The 11,697-nt window shown below is 36.9% G+C and overlaps 1 protein-coding gene across 1 annotated transcript; it reads right to left on the bottom strand.

Moving 5' to 3' along the window:
- Positions 1-144: 144 nt before the first annotated feature.
- Positions 145-10,588, bottom strand: LOC127638336 (tryptophan 5-hydroxylase 1-like). The gene is made up of 11 exons (XM_052119815.1): positions 10,446-10,588; positions 7,443-7,580; positions 6,691-6,874; positions 6,467-6,567; positions 6,309-6,376; positions 4,775-4,971; positions 4,559-4,694; positions 1,603-1,729; positions 1,400-1,495; positions 1,168-1,301; positions 145-1,048 (listed from the first exon to the last, which is right to left on the bottom strand). Exons 1-11 carry the CDS (start codon positions 10,539-10,541, stop codon positions 874-876), a joined length of 1,452 nt encoding a protein of 483 aa, XP_051975775.1. The 5' UTR covers positions 10,542-10,588; the 3' UTR covers positions 145-873.
- Positions 10,589-11,697: the final 1,109 nt, after the last annotated feature.

Below are 11,697 nucleotides of genomic sequence, written 5' to 3'. Positions count from 1 at the left end.
TGAGCCCATTATTCCCACTGTGGGTACCACACACAAAGGAAGGGGGGAAAAAACTGCAGACAAGGTTTTTTTTTTAATATAAAAATAATGTTTTCTTTTTATTAGAAGCATATAAATACTATGTTTAGCAATAAATTCCTCTACATCTTAAACCTGAAATGATAAGTAGACTTATGGTGTAGATTAATTACTCCTGTAGAAGCTAAGTATGTTTTACATTAATTTAAAAATATTCTTCCATGTGCAGTATTTACATGTAATTTTTAATAAGTCAATGTCCATATCCTGTTCTATGCTTGAAGAGAGACATCCATTCACAAATAAGAGAGAGATACACTGTATAATACATTGAATTAGGCTTACAATGATACAAAACTTTTACTTGTTTCATAATACTGTGCACATAGGGGGTAAAAAGATAAATCATATTCTATGTTTTTCTAAAAGACAGTAATAAGGTGCCATACGATGTCAAATTGAAACAAATTACTTAAATGCAAAACTAAAATAGCCAATAGGCCCATATCACCTTATACAGACACCAATTTTGCAGACTAAAAGTCACATGCCTAGCTGGAATTTAATCTTAATCTCTGTGGTCACCTAGCAATACCCTTACCAAGAAGGAAAAGAAAAAAAAACACCACATACAAGCAGTTAGTATAGAACTGCATATTAAACAGAACAAGAAAAATCCAGACTAATAATATCAATAGAAATTAACCAGAGGTTTTAGTTCATTTGGCAGGTACATTTCATCAAGGACAAAACATTTTAGTCATGCCATACATTATTTTGAGAGAGAAGAACGGTGATGAATCAAGTGAACTTAGATTTGTGACAGAAACATGAAGTAGCCATGAAATTGGTTCTTCAGACTCCTAACTGTTTGTTTAACCTGTTGAGTGCATCTCCAATAATGTCCAACTCGTGTCTTAGCTCCTCCACTACACTGTTGATGCTGGTTGTGTCCTTCAGAACGTCCACGCTTTGTGTGTACGGGTTGTAGCGTATCGAGAATGGCCGCTTGATGGTCTTTGCAAACTCCCTAAAATATTTAGATTTACGTATAAGTAATCTGCTATTAAGGATTTAAATATGCAAATATGTTTTCAAATAATCAGTCATTAAATTCACTGTATGAGATTTTATTTTATTTTTACACACCTCATTTTTACTTTTGCTTCCTCAAACGTGTCTGAAACAAAGTAGACATCCTGAAAGGTTGTGATGATGCACTCCTGTTTGCATGTCACATTGGGGTCAAAGGGCAAGATCCTGGAGTTTCCTGATAGTGCATGCTGGAAGAAATAAAAAAGACGTTGAAAAACATGCACTATACATCATGAAGATTTTGTCTTTAAGCAAAGACTTTTATTCCCTTAAAGAGGATCACTACCTTCAGCTCGCTAATGGAGGACAGCAGACCGGCTCCATATGCTCTCAGCTTCCCTTCTTGTTTACAGAGGCCAAACTCCACAGTGAAGAAATAACACTGAAACACATATTGCAGTGATAATATGACACTTTACAATATTACTGTATTCCAATTTTCATACAAGACCAAAAACTAAAAGGCCAAAGGTAAAATTCATTACGTACAGTGGCGAGTTTCTGGATGGAGTCATCACACGCCCCCAGTGATGCAAGACCGATCTCTTGACTAAACTGAGCGAAGCTGGGCTCGGCCAAAAGAGGGACATGTCCTAGCAGCTCATGGCATGTGTCTCTAAATAAACAAATATATGATGTGACCAACAGATTAGTCTAAGAGGTCCTTCATTTAAATGCATATTTGATTATTGCTAACAAGGCTACAGATGGCGTTATATATATATATATATTGTTTGTAGAGTTTTTTTTATACAATCTCAATCCAAAAAAGATGGGACAGTATGAAAAATGCTAATAAAAACAAAAAGGAGTGATCTGTAAATTATATTCACCCTTTGCTAAATTTAAAACACTACAACTACACATTATATTATGTTTTTCCTTATGAATTTAATTGTTTGTTTATGTAGTAATTTCAAATCAGATGATTGCAACACACTCCAAAAAAGTTGAGACGGGGCAATTTAAGTCTAATAACAATTTGACAAGTTAAAATAACAATATATTGTGAAAATGTTAAACAGTGAGGCAATCATGTCGTAGTATATAAGGAGCCTCAAGAACAGCCTAGTCCTTCAAGTGCAAGGATCATTTGAGACAGATGCTTCAGCAAATAATCCAGCACTTTGAGAACAATGTTTCCCAAAGACAAATTGGAAGGATTTTGGGCATTTCACCCTCTGCAGTGCACACTATACTTAAAAGATTCAAGGAATATGATCAAATCTCAGCGCATATAGGGCAAGACGAAAACCAATTCTGAATGTGCGTGATCTCTAATCCCTCAAACATCAATGTCCTAAAAACATAATTAATCTGTAATGGATATCATGAACATGGGTTTGGGATTACTTTAGTAAACCTTTGTTAGTCAACACCACTTGCCAATGCATCCACAGATGTAAGGTAAGACTTTACTATGCAAAGGAGAAGCCATACATCAACACTGTCCAGAAGCGCTGCCGACTTCTTTGTGCTCGGTCTCATCTTAGATGGAAAGTAGAACAGTGGAACCATGTTTTTTGGTCCGATGGGTAAACATTTTAAATAGTTTTTCAAAAACATAGCCCAAAGAGGAAAAGGACCATCCAAGCATTTATTAGCGTCTGGTCCAAAAGCCAGTGTCTGTATGGGCCAGGGGTGTGTCAGTGCCCATGGCATGGGTAACTCACACATCTGTGAGGGCACAATTAATGCAGACAGATATGTAAAAATTTTGGAGCAGCATATACTCTCATCCAGCACCGTCTTTTCCAGGGACTTCCAGCAGGACAACTTCAAACCACATACTGGCCGAATAAGCAGAGAGTGCAGGTGCTAGATTGGCATGCCTGCAGTCCTGATCATCTCCAATTGAGAATGTGTGGTGCATTATGAAGTGCACCATATGGCAAGAAGTCCCCGTACAATTGTGCAGCTGAAGACCTGCATAATGGATGAATGGGGGAAAATTACACTTTTTAAACTTAAACTTGTGTCTTCAGTGCCTAAATGCTTAATAAGTGTTATTAGAAGAAATTGTGATGTTTCACAGTAGTATACACTTCACTTGAGTGTGTTTCAAACATCTGATTTTAAATTACTGTACATTTAAAAAAAACAAAAAAAAAACAAATCACAAGGTAAAACATCATATATTGTGTAGTTGTAGTGCTTTCAATATAGCAAAGGGTGAAAATAATTTACCTATCACTACTTTTTGTTTTTATTAGCATTTTTCATACTGTCCCATCTTTTTCGGAATTGGGGTTGTAGATTATATATATTTTTTATATTTAGATATTTTAGATATACTTTACATAAAATAAATACAGTAATTTTAGATTTATTTTATATAGCTTGTTGTTTTTACAAATAGATGTATAGTTTGAAGCCATGTATAATTACTTTCTGATTCATGATTCGACAGGCTTTCTACAGTCATTGTTAGCCTAATTTCTGTATTGATGGTCGTACCATCGTCATTTAAAGGCCTTACATGTATTGATTTTATACGTTTGAAAATGTCTGATCTCATTAAAATTATGTGACAATGGCCACATTATTGCAAACCAAAATTACGTGCTGTATTACACGTTTGGTTGCTGTTTCCCAGTGAAATGTCCAGCAGAGGGTGCAAAAAGTGAGTGAAATGGTGTCATAATCAGACAAAGTTTTTAAGGTGAATTTTAGATAGAGGTTTAATGAGTAAAATGTACATCCCTAACGTAAAACTTTTGCCTGAACCTAAACAATAGTTTTCAAACAGCAAATGAGAGGTTAAAAAAATAAAAGGTTAACCTAATCCTAACCGATACAGTTTTAAAAGCAAATGTGACATGAAAAACATTTCTGAAGCAACCACTTCATTTTGTGTCACTTCTATGACACTTTCGGCTCACGTGTCAGCTTGTGTACTTGACTGGGGTCAAGACTCGGACTGAGTTTAGAATTGCATACTACCCATCCTACTCGTACTACTTCAGCCATATCTGTCTATGGAAGAAATATTAAAAGTACTATGGTAGTATGCAATTCTGAACTCAGCATCGGTCTTCCAAGTCCAAAGTCCAACACTCTACAACACTCACACTAGATGTGAGCTAGAGCAGGATCATTGCAATAAGTGTGTAAATGTACTATAGGTATGTCTGTAATACAAGTGTAAAAATGTATAGTTTTTCAAATGATGCGTTAGCGTAAAAGTGTTTCAATATCATATCATAGCAATGTGTGAGTGAAAGAGTGAAAAATAAGTGTTTACAAAGTCATAATCAGCCATTTAACTCGTGATTTTTGTGAAAGTGAATAAAACACACAGTTGATGTAGCACCTCTAGTATTCATTTCACCAGGAAACTGCGGCAAAAGTAGAATGAGGCACTTATACTGAGTTTGCAAGAATGTATAATTCTAGTAGACTACTGTATGTTGGTTTGATAATATTAAATTGTTAGTGTACTTACGGCTCAGGTGTGTAGAGGGGGTCAGAGCTGTGTCTGACATACTGAGTACAGTGAAACACACGGAAGGCTAAACCTGCCAGGAAGTCTCGTGGGGAGAGATATCTTGCCACAGGCCTGATGGTGAAGCCAGAACGCTCTGAAACCAATGTTATAAAGTGAATATAAATCATACACACACTGTAACCTATCTGTTGATTTGTCAGTCCCTTTTCTCACCTTTGAGGAAGCGTGAGACATCTTCCAGCTGTGGGATGTTGTCCTCGCGAAAGTCACAGTGTTTGGTGAGCAGTGGTAGGTTCTTCAGGTACTCACGACAGGCGTGCGAGGGGTAGAGTATATTCAGCTCTCTAAACACAACTCCCCATGTTTTCACCTCCTCCTCTGTGAACTCAATGCGGGGAATTGGATCTCCACTATGGAGGCAAAACTTTCATTAGACTTTATGAAAAAACATACTATTTTTTAAATAGTATTTTATTAAAAAAAGTATGAAAAGTAAGCCATGGGTTCAATTCCCATGGAACACACACTTATAAAATATACTGTAGGCCTACTAGTAGGCAGTGTTGGGTAGTAACGGATTACATGTACATTATGTAACCAGATTACAAAAATCAAGTACTTGTAATTGGATTAAATGACATTTTGAAATACTTGTTATCAGACTACAGGTACTTTTTTATAGATTACATGATTACATATTAACAAGGCAATGCCGTAAATTGTTAATTCATTGATAATTTTCATATCAATACCATCATATTCTTACCCTGAAGTGCAGAGATGAACATTTTGAGCATGTGCTCCTTTTATGCAACAAGTAGTAAGTATTAAAAGTTTTGAGCTGTTAGCTTTTAACCTAGCAATACTATTGCTGTTGATTTCAGGTTCATTGAATGCACTTGATATATTTTTTAATAAATATATTATTTCTTACTACCACACCAATGTCATTGCTGTTGATTCTTGGGATGCACCGATACCACTTTTTCTCTTCCGATCCGATTCCGATATCAGAAATCTCAGTATAAGCAGATACCAATCCCGATCCGATACCAGTGTTGTTTTTTGCTAAATAAGTTTAGAATATCTTTACATTATTGTGTGGATCTAATTGGGAGTACTCTTTAATATGTAAAGAAACACAAACCTCTAACTACACATTATTTCAATAAATATATAGCTGGTCTTCAAGTGGCTTTGAATAAAATGCATGAGTCAAATAAAGTAGTTAATTGTGTTTTAATGGTTCTATTATGTCATTTTTTGAGCTTGACAGTAACGAACATGACTAACACACAGTATCGGATTTGGATCTGGCTCGTTGGACCGATACCCGATCCGTTTGAAAATGTCAGTATTGGAGCTGATACCGATCCAGGTATCGGATCAGTGCATCCCTAGTTCATTTTATAGCCATTCATTTTCTTTCTTTTATGATCATTTTATGTTGATTTTATGATCATTAATGTTTGTAATGCTGCTATGGTTTTATACACTTAAAATGAACTTGATGTCTCAGTGTTTTGAATTATAAACTTGGCATGCGTGTCACTGCTGTTAGATTAAATTTTTTCATTCATGTAACATTTAATTAACTTTTAAAAAATTTAATCAGTACCTGATTACAATTCACAAGTAATCCACCCAGCACAGCTAGTAGGCTAAATAAATACCGGTACCATAAAGTACTCTGAAAAATGCACATGCCAAATGCATAAATATGAAATATTGTACTCTAAATACTCACTATTTGTAGCTCATGGCCAAGTCTGCAAAGTACTTTCTCCTTTTGCGATAGACGTTGTCCTTGAAACCCTGTTGAAACAGAATGGAGCAGTCAGTGACAAGCGACGACATCATACTGACGATTATCTAATGTAGATTACGATAAAATGCCACTCTTACAGGGTGATCGGCATCTAGGTCTGATCCATACATCAGCACACGGTTTGCACATTTATCCAGATCGGAAATTTTCTTTGGGAACCACGGCACGTTCTCCATCTCTGCAAAAAGTTTGCAAATATGTCGAATGTTTAGTATTTTTATTTTAATAATAAAAAGACTATTTTGTTTCAAATAACTTCACATTTGACCAATAAAATAAATAAAATGTAAAATCAATGTACCACTTTCTTCTGGCAAGCGGTTGTCCAGTGCGTCCATCTCAAGCACGTTTACGTGTTTCCTCAGCAACTGAATGATCTGGTGCAGCTGTTCACGGTTACTATCACAGTCCACGAAGATCTCAAATTCCGAGTTACGTCTTTTGGATTTTCTCGACTCAATGTGTACAAGGTTGACGTGGTTTTCCTGTTGTTTTATAAATTATTGTTAATGAACAACATACGTAAACTCTATACTCAACTCGAAACTCAACAATAAAACAATTTGGGGCCTGGGTTGCTCAGTGGTAAAGACGCTGGCTACCACCCCTTGAGTTCGCTAGTTTGAATCCAGGGCGTGCTGAGTGACTCCATCCAGGTCTCCTAAGGAACCAAATTGGCCCAGTTTCTAGAGAGCGTAGAGTCACATGGGGAAACCTCCTCGTGGTCGCTATAATGTGGTTCGTTCTCGGTGGGGCACGTGGTGAGTTGAGCGTAGATGCCGTGATGCCTCAACACACACTATGTCTCCATGGCAACGCGCTCAACAAGCCACGTGATAAGATGCGTTGACGGTCTCAGATGCGGAGGCAACTGGGATTCATCCTCCGCCACCCGGATTGAGGCGAATCACTACGCGACCACGAGGACTTAAAAGCGCAGTGGGAATTGGGCACTCCAAATTGGGTGAAAAAAATCCCACCAAAAAACAAGTCAAATAGAAGAATGTTAGAAAAATAAACAATGTCATTATCGAATATTGAAAAAGTAATTACCTGGAAAAGTTTTAGTGCCTTGACAAGCCCACCGACTTCATTTTTCAAAGAAAACACAACAGCAGTCCGACCCTTCTCTGTAAACATGGTTTTGTTGTCATTATTCTCCTCTATCTTTGTAAAGGCAGATTTGCTCATCTGTAAAACACATGCACAAAACGTGTTAAAGCCAGTGTGATAGGTGGATGTTCAGAACACTAATTCTGTGAAGATCACGATTAAAGTTTACTAAACACATTTTACATTTTATTATTGTAAAATATTTGAAGACAATAAGATAACCCATATGTCAAATAATCATCTTGAAATAATTGTTTATGTTAAGCCATCTTAACTTTCAGGCATGTCAAGGACAAAAAAATAGGAAGGAAAGGCACAACCCCAGCAACCCCCACGCCCATGCCACACACACCTTACATTATATTTGAAATAAAGAATGGCAACAGCACTTATACAAATGTTCTATATATTAACTTTCATTAAACATATTCCTTCAATTACATACTGATTATGTGGACACACAAGTACACAAATTACAACACAAATTAAAATATCAAGAATTGATTTAGCCTTGGCTGCAGTCTTCAGATTTCATACACCTTTTCTGGTATTCCTGTCTTGATCTCTGAGCTGCAGCAACAATGGCATCTTTGGCCTTTTTCTTGCTATCAGTTGACTTGACAGAGTAAAATGGCTGCTTGTTCTGCTTTTCTTTTTCTCTGTACCTCTGGCTGGAGAGTTTTACATTTCTGCAAAGCTGGACATTAACTGGACACTCCTTGGCGTTCCTGGAGTAGTGCTGAATGGCTGACACCTGCATGGCCTTCAGGTTGTAATTCACTGTTTGATAGGATTCATATGTCTCTACACTGAAGTTGGCAGATTTAGCTTGCATGATGTTGGACATTACACTAAATGCCGATTCCACCTGTGGCCCATGAAAATGGCAGAGTGCTGATAGTGCAAGCTTGCAAAGTATTGGGTACCTCTCAGTCTTCCTCACAACATTCCACCAAAAATCAATTCTTGCCCTCTCTGTTATCTGAGGCAGAGTCATGGCACTAGCATATTTAGGATGAGAAAAATAAGTTGATGTATATGCATGAAAATAACAATTCAAAACATATCAAACAGGTGATACGTGTCTTTACAACCATGGCAAAAACCTGTGTGTCTCTTGTTGAAAATCAGCTCTTTCTTTGTCACTAAGCTTCACAAATGGAAACATGTCTGGCAACTTTTGGAGGTAAGGAAGAATCTGATGACTTCCCTGTGCATCTGGATCCAAGCATGACAATGTCCTGAGAGTTGAACTGTCAAGTGGCAGTTTTACTTGAATATCACCTGCACATAGTGGCGGATTTAAGCATGGGCGACTGCCCATGTAGCATTGATGAAACTGGGCAGGATATTTGCATTTCCAGCATGCTTTGCAATGGACTCGATAGAGAGGGTAAATGTTAAAATTAAGTGTTATTTTATGTGTTTTTGTGCAAGATGAATATAAAGGGGGATACTTGTTAGTGTTTAATGTTTTGATATGTTGAGATTTAGAAGAGTTTCTGTTATGTTAGAGATTTGGGTGTTACCATTATGGTGAAGAGTGGAGCTCATGCAAATGCAATTGACTCCTTGCTTCATTTAGCAAATGTTATGCTAACCATGGTATTATCTAACCAGCATGTATTTAGTATGCTAACATTGACTCGGTTAATTGTGTTGGGATTACCGAATTCAACTAGTTTCTTTCTAAACTAATTGTCTGTTTCAAGAGCCTTGCCTCAGTAATCTCTTCTCTTCCGCTATTCAACAGTGACAACAAACTGCAACACTAGGTAAAGTTACAACACCGACTCCTAAACAAACGTGTCCACAACTGAATCAAGTTCAGCCAAAGACCTATTTTTATTTATTTATTTTTGAGTGCAGAAAAACTAGCAAATGTTATGCTAACCATCCTTATTATCTAACCAGCATGTATTTAGTATGCTAACATTCACTTTTAATAGTTAGAACATAAAGAAATAAAATAGATTTATTTGAGTACATTGACTCGGCTAATTGTGTTTCTTTTCTCAAGCACGAGGGAGAGTGATCGTCCCCGTCTTCCCGCCAACATAATTCCCCTCCAACATTAACCGTGCCAGGGTTCAGGCTACTGCGATTAACTGTCTCGCTTTAAAAAAAGACTGTCCAGTGTCTGTCGTCTTAAAATAATCCCATTTGGAGTGCGAAGAGGCCTATTATTAGCAACTTCTTATTTTAATCTATCCCTGGATTAGGCTGCAATTAATCACTCTTCAACGCACATCTCTGTTAAGCACAATTCATTTGATGCATCTTTGGCTTTTGTCAAAGCAATGACTGGAATATCTCGTAACGGTGTCAGACATGGACAAGTTACGAATTTCGGGGTGGAGAGCCTTTAAGCACCTGGAGGTAGGTCAAGATACCTTCCAATTTCTTCTCCACACGTTATTTATCAGAGATCTATGTGGCTTCTAGAGCTCTATTTTTGGCATCGAAGCAATATTAGTTCAATTAAAAATGTCAGCATGGCGTATACCCTATAACAAGTGAAAATGTTCTTACATTCTCACCTGTGCAACTAATCGTTTTTGTTTTCTTAAACGTTCCCAGAACACAACTTTTGATTTAATTATTTTTTACAAAAATGTAACGTGTGTTTTATGTTGTGCATAATGGTTCCCCTAACGTTCCCTTACCATAGAAATTACGATAATCTTTCTGCAACCATACTGCAACACAGTGGCAATTAGAAAGACAACACTTATAACATTTATGCAATTGTTCATTTATAATCAGTGAACCTGTCTTTTTAGTTTTATCACGTTTTTGTTCAAGTTTTTATCAACTTTAAGGCAGTTTAATATTTTTTGTTTTGTAGAATAGGCTACATAAACGAATAAATGATGTGAACATTTTTGTTAGATATTTTTCTCTCGTAATAAAATATTAGAAATAACGACCAAAATTGCTTACTTCATTGTTTAGTTGCTTCTCTTCCAATGTCAGACCAAGGTTGATTGAGTCAAAAGATCTTCCTCTGCGCGGTCCCTCGCTTTTAGTTGAGTACATGCTGAAGTTTCTTGCTATTTATCTGTTCCCTAAACGAACGTGTCTGTCTGTTATCTCTATTAGTTCATATGTATGTAACCCAATTGCGCGCATTGCTATTTATGGGGACCGGACCATGGAGGGGAGGGGAGGGCTCGATGGACGGACGGCCTGTTAATCTTCCTCCTGACAACAAATTGAAAACAAGGAACCTCGCTCACGTCATAGGGATACTCATTTGAGAAGGACAGGCATCTTTGACATTCTGCATACAAAAAGATATTGACTCTCACCTGAGTCCAGAAATTATTTTCTGAAATCTCTATACTCTTATCATGCTGATAATTAATAAGCCAAATATTAATGGTGCAGTCATAAGATGAGTCCATTGCACAATTATGATAATGTACCAAAATAATAATAATAATTGTATACAGTATCCTAATCTTCAGATTTCATTAAAGGGATAGCTCACCCAAAATGAAAATTCTCTCATCATTCACTCACCCTCATGCCATTCCAGATCTGTATGACTTTTGTTCTTCTGCTGAACATATGAAGATTTTGAGAAGAGTATCTCAGTGGTTCATGTCAGACACCATGCGAGGTTCGGACGTGTGAACGGTGAACTCTACACACTTTTAACTCGATTAATGTCATAAACCAGTGAGATTCAATACACTCATTTCCAAAAGTGTTCTAGGAGGACATTATGTCAAAGAATTCAAAAAGTCTCTCTCTCTCCACGTGGAATGTGAATGGGTTGGGGCACCCAATAAAATGAAGGAAGGTTATTTCTCTTCTTAAGCGTAAGAAACATGAAAACGTATCTTTCACCGCAGGAAGCTGAAAAATTGGGAAGATGGGGGGGTTCTTTAGTGCTGGCTTGAGTAAGAGCAGGGGAGACATTACATTGATAAGTAAGCATCTATAATCATGTATGATCACTGGGATGTTGTTGGGGGTCAGGCTGGGGGTGGGGTTTGGGATTGGGAGGGGAATGGTTAAATATTGATTCTGTTTATATATGCTTTGCTTTTCCTTGTTATCTATATTAATCTATAAAAATGTTAATCAGAAAGAAAGAAGAATATCTCAGCTCTGTAGGTCCATACAATGCAAATGAGTGGTGACTAGAACTTTGAAGGTCCAAAAACCACATAAAGGCAGCATAAAC

Source organism: Xyrauchen texanus, chromosome 46 (assembly GCF_025860055.1).
Source record: "Xyrauchen texanus isolate HMW12.3.18 chromosome 46, RBS_HiC_50CHRs, whole genome shotgun sequence".
Lineage (NCBI taxonomy): Eukaryota > Metazoa > Chordata > Actinopteri > Cypriniformes > Catostomidae > Xyrauchen > Xyrauchen texanus.
The sequence above is the reverse complement of the archived record's forward strand: the minus strand, read 5'-3'. Positions and strand labels throughout refer to the sequence as shown.